The following is a 20302-nucleotide window of genomic DNA, read 5'->3' as shown; positions in this document are numbered from 1 at the left end:
ACTGAATATCAGATGTGAGCTTGGTATCAGCAGAAAGGTATCTGTATCAGACTGAAGGTTGAAGAAGTCGGATTATATATCCCTGCTTTGTATGACAGATATTCTCAATTCCTAGCTGTTTGCAGTTAACAATACAAAATAAATAAATAGATAAATACTGGCGGCTGCCAGTGTTACCTGGAAGTATAATCTTTAGGTGGCACAAATGCCCTGGAAGTTCAAGTTCTAAAATACCAGATCATCTCTTAGCAGGTTAAAAGATGTTCCACGCTTATTGTTTAATGTTAAAAAAATAAGCATGAAATATCTTTTAAATCCTCTCCGATCAAATTTTGCCCTGGCCTGAAAATCCATACAGTTTTAGCAATTTAACAGCGGAGGGGTAATTATCATTCAGCCTGAAACAGTGGTGTACAGATTATACTGCACCATTGAGAAACCTGGAAAATAGAAAAGGGATGAATTGAACTAGGGTAGCATGGTGGTGCAGTGGTTAACACTGTTGCCCCACAGCAAAAAGGTCCTGGTTTGAATCCACCATCTGGCTGAGTCCTTTCTGTGTGGAGTTTGTATGTTTTCCTCATGTCTGCATGGGTTCCCTCCAGGTACTCTAGATTCCTCCCACAGTCCAAAGACATAGAGTTAGTTGGGTTAGGTTAACTGGTGACTCTACATTGCCCATAGCTGCAAATGTAAGTGCAAATGGCTTTCTGTCTCTGTCTACAACACACTAGTGACCTGTTCAGGGTGTTGGATAGGGGGGTTACGAAGAGAAGCCTCTTCTCTCAAAAAAGAACATCTCAGCACAGCACAGGTTTGTAAAATCAGATCTGAACAAACAACCAGATTTCTGGAACAATGTCCTTTGGACAAATGAGAATAAAGTAGAGATGTTTGACCATGATGGACAGCACTATGTCTGGGGATATCAAAACACAGCATATGAGAACAAACAGCTCGTACCAATTGTCGAGCACAGCAGTGGAGGGGTGATGACTTGGGCTTATTTTGCAGGCACGGGACCATGAATTCCTCTGTATGTCTAAGTATTCTAGAAAGAGACGCGCGGCCATCAGTTTGGCCCAGAGTGGATCATGCAGCCTCAGCATGATTGAAATGCTGAGGCATTTAGGAGAGCTGTGCATAACTGAATGCCCACATACCTCAATGAACTGAAGCAAGACAATAAAGAAGAGTGAATGAAAATTCCTCCAAAAAAATTGTCATACAGAAAATGATCACTTCAGTTATTGCTGCTAACTGTGGTTCTACAAGCTGCTGACTAAAAGGATCTGATTAGTTTTTTCTGCTTCTGCATTTTCACTTAGCTTTTGTTGAATAAAAAAAAACATTGCAATAAAATATGTGTTGCTGTTCACCTGAGGTATTTAAATTAGTTTAGAACCTGCTAAGGACCAGATTATTAAAAAAAAGAGAAGTCCTGGTATGTAAACCCTTGGAATTGAAATAGGGTGCACTTTCTTATTTTCATGACTATAAAAGGCTTATACATTTGCAGCATTGCGCCAGTGAGCGAAAACACAAAACAAAGCCCCAGTTCCAGTTAGGGAATACAGTCTCATTCACCTTCTGAAGCTAGGTAGCTTTCAGAGGAAAACCTCTCAGGTTAAAGTGAAAAACGTCCTTGAAGCAAACAAAAACACCTGTGAAACTAAAGAGACCAATTGGAAGGCACAGGCCTCCATGGTGTAGCTGTCTGATGCTCAGCCTGTGTGCGCCTGTGTCAGAGGATGACTGAGTTCTGTAGTGCCTTTCATGTCATGGACATCACATGGGGCACAGCCAGGGGGAAACTAGTGCAGTGACAGGAAGCAGCGGTTGGCTACTGCATGCCAAAAAGCTGCTTTCTCATTGGCTGACTTTGCCTTCAGGTAATTTTGTCACACTTGGTTAGTTTTTGATGAAATGCCCCGTTCCTTTGATGTGGGGTGCAAGTGTGCATGCACATGGACACTACCCTGTGCATGCACACACAGTCCTTTTCTACTACTTACCCATGGAAAGCTTTTTTTCTCCTTCATTTTTAATGTACACGTGTTGGTTATACCAACAATTAAAATAATATAAGAAAGAAGCTGGTGTATGTCATACAGATGCAACAAGGAAACTCAGCACGTCTCTGTATTTATGCGCCCTCTCTTTTCTACCGGTACACACTCATGCAGATATAGTCAGGTCCACACAACCATATCAGACAAAATTCACACATCTAATCTCTTCTTGCAGTTCAAGGTGCTTTACTCTCCAGACTAAAGGTAAATATAAATTTGAACTTCCAAATTTCATTAAATTCCTATCAAACCTGAAGCCTCCTGATCTTTTGTCTTTCATTGTCTCAGAACTCTTGGCTGTATTAGCAAGCAAGGTGTGGCTATACATGCATATATACAGTTGTGTGGGGTGAAGATGTCCAACATAAAGATCTGTTCTCCACTAGCCAAATGTCAAACTTCATATCCCTATTAAGCACCGGGTGGGGGGATCAATTAGGCATATTACCGTGATCACGACTGCGTTGTAATGTGAGTGTAGTATTCTGATAATATCTTATTGTGGGGTGTGTGGTGATTTCAACTTCTACTAAGCACTGAGTGCAAATATAGCTGGTGTTTGACAAGAACCTGTTCATATGCATGTGGTAAGAAACTGTGCCTCCAAGCTGCTTAGCGAAGGTTTCTAGTTAAATCTAACTATTTACAGAAAGCACAAACATTATAAGTCTTGCTACAGCTTGAAGGAAGGGTTAAAGATATCGGTGAAGACTGAGAGAGAGAGGGAGAGACAGAGAAATGGAGGGTGGAGGTGTAGGGTAGAATAAAAAAGTCAAATAAGGAGGTGGTGTGGGTAAGAGGCAGGATTCATGCTCACTGTAGCCCAGAGATGAGGCGTCTTTATCAGGCACAGAAGCGGCTTCACAGACCCCTCAGTGCAGAATAGAGATTGAGAGGTCTGGGGCTGTGTGTGTTCACACATGTGCATGTATGTGTGTACACACACACACACACACACACACACGCACACACACACACACACACTAGCAAAGATAAGCTTCAATAGCATCCAGTCTAACACACCTCCACACACCTTTTCCTGAGCCTGCTTCCATCACTTTTCCTTCTCTCCTTTCCTTTTTGGTGATCAAATGCATTGAACTATCTCAACGTCTGATCTTATCTCCTCTGATTTCCCGCTTCTCATCATTTCATTCCAGAAGCTTTGCCCGTCTACTCCCAGAACCTCCACCAAAACACCGCTCACCCACATCCCCCCCTGTATCCATCGCTCTCCCTTTCTGTCTCTCCCTTAAACGCACGTGTCTTTGATGAGAATCCATTCATGGATTTAATGGATTTCTCTTGCCTCTTTTTTTTCTTTTTTCAGGATCTGGGAGATGGGTTAAAAAAATATATAAATATATATATAAAAAAAGAGGGAAAGCTGGCCTGCTCAGCCTCTGCTTCCAAGAGCATGGTGGACTGCAGAGGACAGCATTTCTGTCTGCATCAAAAGAATGAGAAATTTTCAGCTTACAAAACAGGGCGAACGAGTCAATATGGATCTGAGGTCTGGCTGACTTCAATTGCATGTGGGAAAAAAAGAAACAGGGTGTAAGAAATAGTAAAAGTTTTCCCTGCCCACTGCAAAGTCAAACTTGGAGACAGATAAGAAAGTACAAAAAAAAGGGAAAGTAAGATGTTCAACCTTTGGTGAATCTTTTTTTGAAGAATCAACGTTGAGCTGACAAAAAGGATGGAGAAATCATTAATCTCTTCATGAAAGTGAAACTAGCGCATTGCTGATAGTGTTATCTGTCTGAGTTCAACGCAGCTTTGAATCCACTCCAGACTGCCCAGCAACTGTGGGTCATTTTTTTTTTCTTGCGTACATAAAAGACCAAAGACACACAGAGGAATTAAAGCGGGGCCTAAAAGATAAAACAACTTTTAGCTGAAAAACAGCCTTCGCATATCCAAAAGGGACTGATAGTAAATAGCGTGAGTTCTTCAAATAAAGATTACGCTGTCGTAAGCACACTCTCTTTCTCGGGTCTTTCTTGCTTCAGAATTACTGATTCTGTTCGCCATATGGAGCCAAAATGGCCGCCTGGGTGCTTCGGAGGTCCCTACATTCCGGGCCTAATGCTGCACAGCTGGTGTGGGATGGTGTTTAATGAAAAATGCTCTCTTTGATGGGCCCTGCAGTAAGGATTAGTTTATGATCAACACCACCTTAGGTCAGCTTCCTGCTAGGCAAGCACAAGATTATGAGCGATTTCGCAACCGTGGGTCCAGCTTCTAAGGCGGCGAACGAACGAATATGACAGAGAGAAAGTAAAAAAAAGCACGAAAGCAAGAAAAGAAGATGGATACTTGATGGAAGATTTCATTGAAGTACTTCCTGGTGTGTTAGGAATAGTAAAAAGCAATGCTGAACAATGGCTCTATTGAAATGCTGCGGTTTTCTCTCTACAACTGACCTTGCACATTTCAAAACAGTATATTCCACGATGATAAGTGGGTTACCCCAAAGACCCAAAAGTACAAATAGTTTTGATTTTGACAGCACTATTGCCCAACTTTTTGTTTAGGCATATTCGGTTGATTTGATTGAGCAGTTCAGGGAAATCTGTCCTTAGGGTCAGATAACATTGGTCCATTTGTATTCTTAGCCAAATGCTCCGACATTTAAAACAGTTTCCCAGACTCACTGCAGCCACAAACGTTCTAGACATTACCTGACCAAATGTAAGCAGCCAGGACTCGACACTGAGCAGTTTTTAACATGCCAGCTTTCTAGTTCGAAGTCTGTGTGATGTCCGAGTGAGCCTGTGACAACAGATCGAGAATTCACAGAAAGCGAGTGGACATCACGTGTCCCGCCTCCTGCGCATTTTGCCCATGCAGTACTCTCACCTCAACCAAACTGCTCTGCAGCAATGAGAACGTGCTTGGAGTGAATGTCCCCCAGTATGAAAGGGCAACTTCGTGCAATGTTCAGACTAAATACCCAGGGTTGTTGGATAAAATCTCCTAATAGCAGGAGATGAGGTGCCTACCAAAGATTTTAAAGAGACCAGAAACTTTGCTAGAGCAACAAATCAGGTTCAGTAGATCTAACAGCTGATGTGAAAATGAGAATCACTGTTCATATCACTCAGCCTCCAAAACAAAGCTTCTGCATCCCATCTTTCTTGACTTCAGGTACTGTTTTTAAGCACAAGGCTTCTATGAAACCCCCTCTCTTTTATACAGGTATACAACCTCTTCAGTTCATCCTCTTTTTCTCAAATTCACTGTTTAACTTATTTGAGATGTTGTGTTGCTGCTTTTGATGTTTTCCCAGGTTGTTTTCTTCTTTGACTTTGACATGCAGATTCCCCACACCTCCTTAACCTTTACTACTCCAGGCATTCCAGTATTCATTCACCCAGTCAAAACAGAGTTAAAAACCCATATCTTATACTTTCTCACCTTCTCATGTGCAGCATCCTTCTCCTGCTGGTGGTTTCTCTCGAGCCGGCCCAGGGATGCCTGCTTGTCCAGGGTTGCTCTTTGCTTTTCCTCCTCCTGGAGCAACGCCATCTCGGCCAGCTGCTGCTTATGCTGGGCATGGGCCTTCTTGAGGTCCTCACGTAGCTCTGACAACTGGGCCTCCAAATCTGCAATTGTCTGGACAGAGATAAAAAGAAACCTGCTGAATTAAGTAAATTAAAATTAATGTCCAGTAATTTTTTTCCTCTATGTGTAGAAGGCTTTCTTTTATAAGTGATACTATTATACTTTTGGCTTTTATTTTTAAATATTTATTTTTATACTAGGCCTGAGTACAGCTCTTTTGTCGATTCACTGTCTGAAACAAACCATTTGAGCTGATCTTCCTTTAAGACAACTTCTGATTGGTTGCCACTTGCAAACAGGCTGTTAGGGTGGGACTGACGGGTGCACGCGATGATTATATTAAGATAAGCTTAGCTAAGCATGCAGAGCAGTTTGAGCCTGAGAATTTTGCTCAGGCTCACACTGCATTTTGCAAAGGTGATTACTTTCAAATTTGCTGAGGTCATTATTTGAAGCTTTGGCCATGTTCAATATGAGCGTCCCACCATTGTAACACTAAGTACATCACAAAAAATACAAAAAAAGTCCACATTTTAAGTACAGGTTTCTTGTATTTCTGTTTACTGAGAATTGCATATTGAGGGTTTTTTACCATCTGTGTTGTCATGGTCCTGGATCTTAGACCCAGGGTTTAGAACTTTTGTGGGTTCATGACTGCTTTTGGTTTTGGGAATGAATTGTGTTTGAGTTTTATTGTTTGTTTCTTTTGTAACACCGGCTGTACTGTTGATACTTTTGCTTGATGTAATTTATATCTTCCAACAGAGCATGTGTGTCTTGGTGAGGCAGTTTTTAGTGAGTTCCCTTTTGTGCTCCATTCTGTTCCAGTCAGTGTTTTTCTCCTTCAGTGTCAAGTTCAATTCAATTTTATTTCACAACAACAGCTGCATCAAGGCACTTTATATTGACTTTGCATTAATGGAGAGAAAACTCCAACCCCAACAATCCGATGGAATCCTGTGAGCAAGGATTTGGCAAAAGGGGGAGGAAAAACTCCCTTTTAATAAGAAGAAACCTTCAGCAGAACCAGGCGCACGGAGCCATCCGCCATGAAATTCGTCTTGGTCCCTGCGATGAAGCCCTTACCCCTCTCTCGACCTCTCTCAGCCTTGACTTTGCTCCGAAGAACGTTTTAATAGCGCTGCCAGTGAGAGTCAACATTACATAGTAAGAATGCTAATAAGTACAACCCTCCACGGCCCATGAAACACCAGAAATAGACTGGTCTGACATGCTGTGAAGCTGCATCTCAAGAGTTTGGGAGATGTCAAAAGGAGAAGATAAGTCTACTGTTTTGTCAAACCTACATCACATATTTGGGATGATGGAGACTATCTGTAAGAAATATGGGTGGGGGAATTTACATTGAAATGTGCCTTATATCCTTACAGCTACTTTAGTTAGCTGTATTCACATACATTCAATACTGTAAACAGCAATGGACAGAAAAAAATAAAACACCTCGCAGGCATATTGTAATCATTTTACACAAATTACAAGCAATGAGCAAAGAGCATTGTAGTTAAGTGTAGGTGGATCTAAGATGAATTGCAGTGTTTCACACTTCCCTACCTGTATTGCATGTATTCCCCAGCTATTGCACATCCTCATTACTCTCCTTGGGTTTTTTCTTTTTACTCCTCTTACTGTGGTTTGCACTGTGCGCTCAGGCTCCTGCCCCCTCCCTCTCCTCAAAAGCCTGGGCATCCCAGGACAACGCCACGTTAAGGCAATCAGACAGAAAGTGTCTGAAGTCTTTTTTAGCGGGCACTGGGGAGACTTCAAAGCAGTGTCACAAAAACAGGCAGATGTTGTGGCTGTGTTTCACTCGCTTCTACATTGGCACAAACACACACACACACACACACACACACACACACACACACACACACACACACACACACACACACACACACACACACACACAGATCCATTTGCACACATACAGACACACACATGCCTACACAGAGAAGCAGCCACACATGGCACACTGTCACACACATAGGTTGTCATGCAGTGCATTCAGAGAGAGAGAATGTGAGGTAAAACAAACAAACGCATGCAATCCTCTGCGTCCCACTCTTCTGTCTCTCAATATTACCAGTCTCACTGCTCCTCTAGTGCCTTCTTCAAGTGCAAGCAGCTATGAGATCTGAGCCCTCAAGAGTCTTTAATGTATAATTCTCTCTTTAACAAATGTTGGGAATGTGTCCTCCAAAAAAAATCTTTTAATAAGTTAGAACATAATCTACCAGAACAGAGACATTGGCAATGACACTTCAGGAACTTAAGAGGCCAAAAGTGCATGTTTTCATTGGGGGGAGCGAACACAGTCGCTTCAAGAGGGCACGTGTTAGCAGGCTGATGGGGAGCTCTGTGAAGGAGCAGCTCTTGGTAACAATAGAAGAGTGTCAGATGAAATACTGGGTCAAACCGTGTCAGCTAGGATGACAAAACACTGGCAAAACAACCTCAGGGAGAGTGGTTAAGGACTGAATAAGAGTTCAATCAAGGGAAAATATCACAGTCAAGTGAGGATGAGTCATAAGACTTTATCAACACTTATAAAGATTGTATTAAGATTCTCTAAAATCCTCTACGAGACCACAACTAACTGCTTTTTCTCCTACTCTCCACTAAACTGCACAGTGACAACGCCGCACAGCTAGGATGAGCAGTGATTCTTCTGTGAAGAAAACAAAATGGCTCATTTTTAAAATGAAGAAATGCATAATAAACGATGGGTATCTGTAAATATGCTTTATCACGATTTCACAAAACAGAAAACAAAATAATGAGGAAAAACGTGCAATCAGTTCAGTATATCTAACATTAATTGAGTCTCAACAGATTTGCATAATTACTCCGCTGGTATGCCAATTAGGCTCTTTTAGAGACTTTAATGTCAGATGTTAAATATGAAATGAGACTGTAACTGTAACCAGAGCCCAACCCTCATTTAAGTCGGCCGGTATCACTGGACGATAGGGACTCATCAAAGGTACAGTGTCAGAGTGTGTTAGATGGACCAAAATATGAAATTAAAGAACATAATGCAGAAAGAAAAGATACAGATGATGCTATCACAGAATCACATAGTCGGTCTAGACCAGCTCTACTCTATAGTTACTGTATACTGTTGTAGCACAATTAGCATTAGAGCTAAGAAAATGATGGAGGAGAGAAATCTGTTTGCCCATTATCAAGGGACCATGACAAAACCCTTTTCAGACACAGCTGTAACTAATAACATATGGTACATACTGGTACATACTAGCTTTATGTATTACAGTTACAGCTAAATGTAACAGAGCTATAAATATTCTTAGCAGTTTCACCTTTATGTTCCTGCAGATTGAACTCGTGAGCTGTGATAACAACGCAGGAAGTTGTTTTCATGATTTCCGAACTCTGAGAATTCAGAAAGTATCCACTTGCAAGGTCAAGAATAGCACAAGAAACACGCTGGAGGCATTTCTAATTACTGCCCTCGTCAACAATGTGAGCACTACCCCGTTTGGAGGCACCGCATTTCGACTCGCATCCTACAAGTGAGGTCTATAGTTTAACATTCTGACTGCAGGCAGAAATATTTATCTCTGCGCATACAGCTGGCAATATCCTATCTTATTCTATTTACGCAATATTAAGTTAACAGTTTCTTTTTTATGATGAATTTCTGTATCCACAGCTTTCTGACAGAATTTCAAAGGCAATTATTTGGTAATAAAGGTGACAGTGTTGCATAATGTGATGTATAATGCATATTATTTACATATAAACACAAACAGAGTGCGAGACATTTTTACTGAAACAGAGCTCGACGAAGTTTTGAAAATTTCACTTTGAGTGTGACGGTAACAAGTTTTGCCAAAGATGCATGCAGCGATCTCGACAATATATCACGACTATAACTACGCTTTTGGTTCATCGCTCAGAATTCTGGACTCTGGCATCATGTCGGGGTATGAACATAAATATATGGCCTCCTTCAAGGTGGTTTGGGTTATAAGCGCCGACTGTTCACTTAACATCTAATTTAGTATCTCAGAATTCTGCAGTTGAACAGGATAACTGAAGCTGTTTGTTTCATCAGTGAGCGCTCATAATCTTTCGACTTGCGTAACTCAAAAAAGTGTTGTATGCAAAAAACTCCCCCCCCAAAAAACTAACCTACAAATATTATAAACAACAGAATAACTCTGCAATTATCTGCAAAGTATAAAGTCAAGTAGAACACACGCATGCACTGACGTGTGACATTTGACTCTTATAGGCAATTAAAATGTGTAGCTGAATTGTGTAATGAATGATTCGCTGTTGTCAGGCAGATAACGTGTGTGGCTGGAATCCAACATGTGATGTATGCACATAATAAATGGCTTTGGGGGTTGAAAGGGGAGCATGTTGTAACACTCCACACATCACAGAACATCAGCATTCGCTGATGACTTGAGGCATGATCAATAGCTCCCCAGTGAAAAACAAAAATCAGCTGAGTTCTAACATAAATACTCCCCCGTGAGAAAACGTGATGAAATCTGTTGAGAAAAACACAAACACAATGACACCTCAACTCAGGAGGATATTCACGTGCCACTGAAATCAGCGTGTAACAAAGATTTACCTGACAACACCCGGGGACCAATCATTTCATAAATGACAACATGGAAGGATTGAAACAACAAATGAGCCCCCCACCCCCCTTCCACACACACACACACACCCTTCTAACTGCACTTTCTTGTTCTCTTGATTTTTTTACCTTTGACTCAGCCTGTCATCACCCTGTTCATTTGACTCATTTTAATCACGTATTTGGGAATGAAGCGCTTTGAAAAATTGACAGCATCATTATTTAGTCCATTACGGCCCAGAAGAAAGACCCCGCAAGACTCGCGCTCTCTCCCCCATGCTGTTTGAAGTTCAGATGGTGCGTACGTTCCTTTATAAAAAAAAAAAACACAATTATTCGGGAAAATAATACCCATAAAATGAGTTTTGAGGAGGGGCAGGTGGAAAAATATGAACGATGGGTTTTGCATAGAACAAACAATCCTGATGTTTGCAGAGAAGAAAAAAAAGAAAGACAAAAAACACACATACAAACACAAACTTCCAATTAATTTATAATGCTGGCCCTAGTTTTTGAAGTCAAACTCTTACTAATGTTTAACAATTGAAAAGCTTCGCAGGAAAAAAAAATTGAATCAAAATAAACAGAAATGAATAAAAAAAATAAATAATCGCAAATGTGATAGCACACAATAGCACACACAACAACATACTGAAATGTTCTGCTGTAAAATCCAATACTTGTCTGTTTTCTTTTATTATGGATATTTTACTGTTTAGAGGTACAAAATAGTAAGTTTTAGTAAGTATATAAACACACACACACACACACACACACACACACACACTGCTAGAGTCTCCAGAATGGAAGTGAGAAAGTCCATGCCATCATTATTTGTGCTGCTTCGTCCTTTGGGGGGCATTAATCAGCTAACAAAACACGCTATGTGCAAACATGTTTCACCAGCAAGATATTTCATCAATTTAATGGTTCAACCAGCTCAAAGTCTATGGTTCATTCTGTAATGAGAACATTGAACCATGTTATTTTTTTTCCTCTCTTTTACAATATTTTCTCTTTAGAAATCCCGTGATTATAAAAGACTGATATGTAAACATGTAAACAATGATAACTCCTTGCATATGATCGTCCTTTACGCAAACGTAGCCCCGATAACGCCGCTGTTATTATGAGTGGCGACTACATAGTGGAAGAATCCAGAGTTTCCTGGATGATAAACTCTGGTGGGATGAGGACAGTGTGTCCCTGTGTGAGTCGACTCACTGGCTCTGCTTCTCAAACACAAGCCAAGAGACAGGAATGCTATTTATTAGTGTCCCACCACATCAAGGGGATGAGTGGGCATTACTCACCCTGAGAGTGTGTGACAGACATTAGCTGTTCTCTGTCATTGCCAACTTTTTTTTAGCTGCAACTGTCCTTCCACTGATTCAAGGAAGACTAAGAGAAAGTGAGAAGAGCTAGGCAGAAAAAAAACAGGGGCTTGAGCCCTATTGCCACAGCAAGCCTTTGAGCTATCTGTTATGATATGATGATGTTGTGACTGTCGCTTGATGATATTATGGTCCACTGTTGTCTGAGGGGGAGCTCGGCAACACAAAAAAAGAATGAGCGGTAACACGTCCTGCAAGGAATTGCTCCATACTGTCTGCATGCAACAAAAATAAAAAGTTGTTTTTAATTAAATTCTTATATCACAACTTTCACACATTGTTTTTTAAAAGAGACGCATGTAAACAGCCATGCTAGCAAAGTGATGATATCAGTGTGGCGGAGCTCTAAGTGGAAAAAAACAGCTTTAGCACTGCAGTTGTGTTTAATAATAAGTATGTATATAATAGGCATATTTTTAATACATATGGGCTGACAGTCTGCCAGCTTGCGGCTCTTTTTTAACAGCAAACAGCACATCTGTGCATCTGCTCTCACACAGGAAGTCAAACCAGCTCACCCCCCCACAAACCATCAGTTATCCATCTTTCCATCTTTCAGAGGCCTGAGTGAAAAATCCTGATTTCTGACGCTTTAACATCTGACATTAGGCAGGCGACTGATGTCTGCTGAAAATGCTGCAGGAGCAAACAGGAACTGAGAATATGAAATGAGGACTGGGGAAGTTTGCTTTTTGCTTTTTTGCTGAGATTGTGTGACTGACATTAGCTGAGATTGTGAGATTTGTCAAACTGCACGTCATGTTGACACGAGCAGGGCGACATGCTATCAGTGGAAATGTCCTGTGGTGACGGCATCTAAAGAAACATCTCAGTTTTTTTTTGGGTTAGTCTTTTGACACAGCTTCCAGCCTTGAAGATGGTTTATATTGCAATAACTTGGCTACTGTAGAAGTATACTGATATGGCTAAAAGATATACGGGGTCGAGAAAATAAAAGTTATAGTAAACAAATCCGAGCGTATCCTAAATATGGATTCATTTTCAAACTAAGTAGGAGCACTGCATCTAGTTTTAATGTTAAAACTCAAACCGTAGACACAGGATAAACTGATCAAATTTGTCTAATTGGGGAGGCTCAGGTGTATATTACTCCTTAAAGGATAACACTGCTGCATATTAGCTTTTACTAGGTATAAACTATTTCATTCTTATTGCATTTAAAGTTATTGTTGTCTTGTGAGGACAAAAACTAACCAGAAAATTGTCTAGGTTTGATTTCCTCGCCATTCGCGATGAGTGACCAGAGTCGGTGTGAGGAAATTCGGTCCACAAATGTAACAAAAGTCTCTCTGGGCTCCCATCGTCAGCTAACCGCCAATATACAAAATTCTCTACATGCTGCCAATGTTCATTTCATCAAGAAGCTTGAAGAGTCAAATACAAACCCCAGCTGGGGGCTGGTTTGTCGAATGGCTTCCCACAGAGCTCCAGTCTTGCCCAGGCTGGAGAGAGGCGAAGACAGTGCGTGATGGGGTCTGAGATGAAACCCTGCTGCTTTGGTTAAATGGTGACCACATAGTCTCTCAGTTGTCAGGGATATCCGTTAATATAGACCCAAAATGTCATACACTCATTGTGGCTGACCATGCTGCAATAAGAGAATAATCGCTGTTTTCCAGAGGGAGATAGCTACCTGTGGTGAAAGGAGAATGGCAGGCAGAAAAATTCACTTTGGTGGGACTAAAAAGTGCTTTACAGGGCGTCCACAATTATCTAAAACACAAATTCAAACCGTGGTTGTGGAATAAAAGCTAGGCACTCAACAGCGTTGATTTCTTCCCCTTTACATAGATACCTGTGGGTCTTTTGGATTTTTGGTCTTTACACTTTACACAAAGCCTGCTGCGATAAAAAGTGAGTTAAAATACAACGGGGAAATCGTTTGAAGTTGGGACGGTGCCATTCTGCGTTTTGTTTATTCCATTTTTAAAAAACTTTTTTGTCGCGCGCGACACTGCTTCAAAACATATTTTAATTCAAACGGCAGCATGTAGGATCTTCTGTGTTCTCGCGCTGAACATACGGTTTCTAAAATTATTCGCGCCGCACGTCAATATATGTCTTGCTTCAAATAAAAAAGTATCTCAACCTGCTGTGCTTTTGAAACCCCAGGAAAACGTCAATGAGCAAAATACAAAATGGTTGTCCACGGGAGACCGGCGGGTCAGCGCGTGTGTGTGTGCATGCGAGTGCGTGGATCAGTGGAGACCCCCTACCTGGGCATCGCGCTTCCTCCACTCCTGGGTGTGCTGCTGGTGCTGTTGTAGGGCGGCCCTGGCCTGCCTCTCCAGGCTGCTCGCCTCCCGCTGGTGCTCCTGGACCAGGCTGTCCTTTTCCGCGCTGTGCTGCTGCTGTAGCCGTGTCCTCTCCTGCTCGTGCTGCATGCGCTGCTCAGCCATCTGATTGGACAAGCAGGCAAAGAGAGACTTCATCAGCCAACACACACTCAGAGCAACCCTGTCGTCATGACAACTTGTCCATCCACCGATCCATCCATCCTTTCTTCGTCCTATTCCGTCAAACCCTCTTCCTCCACCCAAGAACCCCCGTGTGCCAAGCCAAATTTGGCGAAATTGGTAGGAAAGTGCGGGGAGGGGGGAAAAAAAGCGAGAAAAGTTTTGCCGCTTCCTCACGTCGTCAGAGGACGACATGATGTGATGTGTTTACATCTGGCTCGCTCCCCCCGCCCTCCCGCCTCTCCTGCCAATTGTACAGACTGGCCCTCCATGTCCCACTCCTCTTTCTTCAAATCTGTCCCCCTCGCCTTATTCTGGGATCGGCATATAAAAGAGCCGCGAGTTTGGGCTATGCAAGCAAGCTGGTAGGGGTTAGCCATCTGGCTGCAGCAACTACCCAATGCCCCATGCTATGCGCCTGACAGCATGTGAAAATCGGCTTAGGCAATGACTATGATGATTATTATAAACCCAAATTAGAAAAAAAAAATGGAAAGAGAGGTGAAAGGAGAAGGTGCTAAAATATTCTTGGTACTGTATTATAATCTATGAGTGAATTTAACTGATAGAAAATGCGCATATTAATGAAAATCAATTCCATTTTCTCAAAATGTAAATGTCTATGCCACCAGAATGTAACTGAGGTTTATGCTGCTAATGCAGTCAGCGTGTCGTAAGAACCTGCACCAACCATTCAATAAGAAGGCGTGGTTAGCGGTTAAAAACACCATAGCAAAGCCTTTAGTCTCAACAGAGCTGCAATCAGCTACACGCAAAACAGTAGAGCAAAATAAAACACTTCTAATGGGACGCAAAGCCCCAATTTTTCAGGGCTTAATCATCCTGTCAGCTGAACCAAGTCTGTATTCCATCTTGGCTGTAAGCGGAGTCACCTGCTGAGAGGTGAGCCTTGCCAGTGAAGCTCCCAGCCCCAAGCCCCCAAGCCTTTCCCAGGCTCCGTTCCGTTCCCACTCCCCCATGGCGGGGAGACAAGTGACCCCCACACCATCCCACCGTGCAGGCCCAGTCGGAGCCCTGAAAGGACAGCAGGGGCTTGGGGCCCATTTGCCTCCCTGCTTTGAAGCTAATCCCCCGCACATTGTGCATGACGGCACCCTACCTGGCCTGCCAGAGAAGCGGAGATCAACGGCCTCTGTGCCCGCTGCCTGCTCTATCCATGGTTATATCTTCCAAAGTTGCCTGCTATTCAGAGCAGGTGATGAATGAGGGGCTATCTACAGGAAGCCGGATTCCATCCCTGGCACTGAGACGAAGGCCACAATAGAAACTTGATTTAGACAGCCAAGAATGTATTCCTCTACTTTTGGGAGAACTTCAACTTCAACCTCAGCAAATAGCAATGAAAGGATATATCACTGAATAAAAATGGATTTTATCTCTGAGGCTTAGTTGATGGCATGGCAGAAGTAAACAATTACATACACCCTCAGGATAACCTCACACACATGCCATTTTTCAGAACAGATCAGGACAGCAGGCAGGCAAACACCACACGAAACAAGCGCAACATGTTTCACATGCTGCCGATGATGATGTCTACAGAAAATTCCAGTGACAACTTGCACCGCCTTCACCTCCTTTCCCATTTAACAAAATAACACATGCAAATCAGATCCACAGCTAGAATGCGTTGTCCCACGCGAAGAGTCAGAATCATACAGCTGTACATTTTAGAGCTGAGGGATTGAGCAGCGTGCAGCTGCTTCAAGAACTCCCCAGCAGGTAAGAGAAAGTGGCGGAGGACGTCCTGACTTACTGTTCCTTTCTGCTCAGACTCTCGGCCCATGGGGGGAGGTTTGGAGGAAAGAGGGGATCTCGGGAGAAATTAGGATAAAGAATTGGGCAAGATGGTGGGAAAAAAAATTAGAAAAGCACGGAGAGGAGATGACAGAGAGCAGACATAGCAAGGAGCCTGGCTGTGACATCACGTAGCGCCACTGTGGACTAGAGGATGCTGGATGCTGTGGTTCTTAAAGGGACCGGCATGGTGCTTATGAGGGAAGACTGAAACGGGTATGGCACAGCTGGGTGCCGTAGATACAGAGTGAGTCGGGTGTTACTGCACAGCACGACTCCCGTCAGCCTGGACTGACATGGTTGTGTATGTGTGTGAGCTGCATGCCTTGAAGCAGGACAGTGAGGTAATAGGCTTCTTTCAACCCTGGGGAGGGAAATCTGAAAATGTTTGGAAAGGCGGAGGGGAGAGGAGGGAGGAAAGCAGAGTAGAACAGAAGGCCTGTCTGGTCTCAGCAGGGGAGAATGGGGTGCATGAAGGCGGGTGGAGAGAGACTGAGGAACAGAAAAAAAAAAAAAGACACCTTCAATCTCACTATAGGTTTGTACTGCAACTGGCCACTCTATTTATTGCTGAAATATGTGTTCAATATACATATCGTCTTGTACATCCACATGTAATTTTGCCTCTGCACACAGAAGATTTTAAATTGACCATTTAAGATGTGACTCAAGTGCAGACTTTCACTTAAATCAAAGAGTTCAACAAAATTATTGCATTCACAGCCATTTTTATATGTGTTCCTTCGTTATTATACAACAAATCAAGCAGATGGAATTGAACTTGGATTCGGTAGCTGTTCACTGATTCTGAATTACAAAGGTCATGGTTAGGGTTAGGCTGAAAGCCCCCAGAAAAGCTCCAGAGAGATCGCAAAAACTGCAAAAGTGGCCAAATCAGCAATCAGGTACCATGGTAGAAATAAGAAATGCGCTGCCCAGCTCAGCATCACCAAAAGAATTAATAGACCATAGAAGACAATTAAAGTGGATGATTGTAGAATCCTCTCTTTGGTGAAGAAAACCCTTTCACAATCTCAACCCATATCAGGAACAGACTTGAAAAGCTATGTGTATTATTGCCAAAGTCTACAGCCAAGAACTTACAGAAAGGTGCAACCCACTCATTACACTCAAGAACAAGATGGCTAGATTAGAGTTAGCAAGAAAAAAAATGTAAGACTCCGGATAGTTCTGGGGAAAAAAATGGATACAATTTGGGCAAGATCAACATGTACCAGAATGAAGGTACGAGAAACAAATGTAGAAGAAGAGAAAAAGCTCATGATCTAAAACATACACATCATCTATCAAAGATGGTGGAAGAAAAGTGTCGTAGCATGGGCATGTACGGCCGAGCTAGAACTAGCAGGCATGTATGACCAAGTATAACCATGCATATTCATGTATGGCAGTGTAACTACGTCACTAGTGTTTATTGGTCATATGTCTGCTGATAGAAGTAGCAAGATGACATGGATAATGAACCAAAGTATACTGCAAAAGCAACCAAAGAGGTCCTGTTCTTCAATGGCCAAGTCATTTACCTGATCTCAAACCAAAAGAGCTATTTTTCTGTTGTTGAAAATGAAATTGAATGTAGAGAGACCCACACACAAGCAGCATCTAATAACAGCTGCAGTAAAGGCCTAGCAGGGGATCGCAAGGGAGGATGTTAGTGATGTTCATGGGTTTAAGACTTTAGGCAATCACTGACTGCAAAGGATTTTCATTTCATTTCAGTTTTAAAAACAATTTTGTATTAAAAATTATCCTAGTTTGTGAAATGGAGAACTGTCTATTACATAAAAGACCGAAATTCCTGAACAGCTAATGCAATACTTTTATTATTATTTTATCACTGGCTAGAAAAAACATTTTTGCTCCCAAATAAATTTTGATAAGTGTTATTTTTCCCCTCCTGTATGATATACTTTTACCAAATTCTTGCAGCTACACATTCTCCCATAGATCTCAACATATTCACTGATACCAATATCACCGGTCGACTTGTACAATAAACCAGCCTGCTTTAGTATTTATTGTTCCAACCTAACATCTGAAGAAAGAGGCCGGTTGTGTATTTAAACTCTCAAGGTCGCGATGGGCCGTTTAATCTTGATACGTCTCCCAGACTGTAAGAGGAAGAGCTCTGTCAGAAACCACGATGTCTGATTGCCTTGGGGGTCAAGTGGAAAACAACTCCTTCGCACACAGATCCCCCCCCCCCCCCCCCCCGAAGCTGCACTTGAGGGAATGTTCTTTTGTGAACATCTGAATGAACTACCTTGACCCCAGAAATCTTGTGACACCAGCTTTTCTGGAGTGAAAACACAATGTACTCTCACACAGACACGAGAGAAAGGAAACAAGTAAAGAATGTGGAGTTGCTTCAAAACAATATATAACGCATGTCTAACATTAAGCGGCTGGTCGCAGAGTATCTCATGAATAATAACATGCCTAGGTGTAAAAACACCCTCCCTCCAAACTCTTTGTAGCAAATCTCAGCTCCCATATCAAAATCATCACAGAGACAGGTCCATTGTTTTCATGTATGTTTTATCTTTAAGACAAAAGCCTTTCTGATATGCCGCTAACCCTATGTGGCTGTCTTCAACTGTCAACTGCACCCCCACTCAGCGTGGCAGTGGCTGATAATCGTCACTTCAATATTTCCTGCAAACCTTTGATCGTTTACCCGTTAGTTATGACTTCTCAGAACAATACGCTGTAGCTGGCATTCAAAACACTGATAACTCTTTGCATTTACTGGATGGTTACATGGGGATGACAGTGTCTTTTAGATGCAAATGCAATCTGTTTAATGGTTTAACCGGCAGTGTCTATTTATATGACGATTTATCGTTGCAGCAGCCAGTGAAGCGCTTTATGTCCCGGCCCTTTCTTCAGTTTCCGGGGATGTTTTGAAAAATATTTCAACACACTATAGTCTTTATATTTAAGTGGTTTTAAAAGATGCTATTTTTTAACATTTTATTTTATAAATGCCATTCTAATTACAAACCCAACTGTTCAGCCATGGAGCAAATCGATAATGAAGCACAGTTTCTCCATTCCTTAGATATAAGACTGGCCTCATATCCCCCCCATTTACAGCGATCTACAGCAAATTACACGCAACGTAAACTCCATCTGGCCTGGAAATGAGTGTAAGCATGCTTATTAACACAAAGGTTGAGTGCTATTTGGTGCCTGGAAAGCAATCATGTTGTGGATATAGATGGGGAAAAAAGAGATGTCACAGCCGTTAGTAATATCCACGCCCAAAACAAGCGTGGTGTCACATGGTCATAAAGTCTCGTATGGAGTAATTTAGATAGTTGGTTTTTTTTTATTTGGTATATAAATACTGTTTACATTTGTTACAGTAACAGAAATAAAAGTGACGCTCTTTGCCTCCCACAGTAAGATCAGCCGCCAACACTAATATTGGCTCCTGCGGTTTAATTGAATCTGCTGCGTCTCTATCAGCGAGCCAGATTTCAAATGGGTTGTGAAAATGGTTTCTCGACTCTTAATTGAAGAAGAGTGAGTGAGATGGGGTGATAAGCGAGCTACACATCTTCTATGCAGATTGCGTTACTTTTCAATTGGCCACGTTTAAGATATTTATTGAGCCGGAATCTAAGCTTAATCTAAAACATGCCCCTTATCATGAGAAATTAATCAGACGGAACAGATGGGGAGGAATAACAAGACTGCTCCAAATGGATGTCAGTCGCCCGTTAGCTGTCTCCAATAGACCGAGTGCTCGCTGATAATAGAGTGAAGATAACATGATGATGGCGATGACGGAGACGAGCACAGAAGTCAAGAACAATTGCACAGTGAGTTAGAAACTCACAGACCTGCTGCTCGAACTTCTGTCTGAGGTCGTCGAGTTGCTGCGAGAACTCTTTGGCCTGCTTCTCCCTGAGGGACCTGGAGCGCTTCAGGTCCTCCTCTACCTTCTCCATCTGAAGGCATCAGAAGAATCCAGCACATAAGTTCATTAATTAGTACACAAGAATAAGGCTGGTCGTATACATATATGTATATTTAGTAGGGGTGCAACGATACTCGTATCGATATTGAACCGTTCGATACAGTGCTTTCGGTTCGGTACGCATATGTATCGAACAATACAACATTTTTTATTTATTTTATCAACTTTTCTTCTGACGATGCTGTCTGTGTTGAGCGCTCAGTGGATCTGCGATCGACTACTCCGCCTAGGCTGCACTGTCGAGTGCAGATCCACTGAGCGCAGCGCAAGCTAGCAAGACAGAAGCTAAGCTCGTTGCAACATGGCAACTGCCTCAACGCTACCCGAAATTG

The 20302-nt window shown here is 42.2% G+C and overlaps 1 protein-coding gene across 6 annotated transcripts in view; it reads right to left on the bottom strand.

The window, feature by feature from the left end:
- The window catches only part of cep112 (centrosomal protein 112), a 120790-nt gene that overhangs the window by 43762 nt on the left and 56726 nt on the right, over nucleotides 1-20302 (bottom strand). For 4 of the 6 annotated variants that reach the window (XM_084926038.1, XM_084926039.1, XM_084926037.1 and 1 more), the window contains 3 exons: nucleotides 19834-19941; nucleotides 13907-14089; nucleotides 5493-5690 (listed from right to left, as the gene is read on the bottom strand). In XM_084926038.1, coding sequence (XP_084782164.1) covers nucleotides 5493-5690; nucleotides 13907-14089; nucleotides 19834-19941 — 489 coding nt within the window. The remainder of the gene's footprint in view (nucleotides 1-5492; nucleotides 5691-13906; nucleotides 14090-19833; nucleotides 19942-20302) is intronic. The other 2 variants (XM_084926041.1, XM_084926040.1) reach the window with 1 other exon arrangement.

This window comes from Perissodus microlepis, chromosome 4 (genome assembly GCF_051167445.1).
Source record: "Perissodus microlepis isolate ML-2025 ecotype Zambia chromosome 4, ASM5116744v1, whole genome shotgun sequence".
Taxonomy (NCBI): domain Eukaryota; kingdom Metazoa; phylum Chordata; class Actinopteri; order Cichliformes; family Cichlidae; genus Perissodus; species Perissodus microlepis.
The sequence above is the reverse complement of the archived record's forward strand: the minus strand, read 5'-3'. Positions and strand labels throughout refer to the sequence as shown.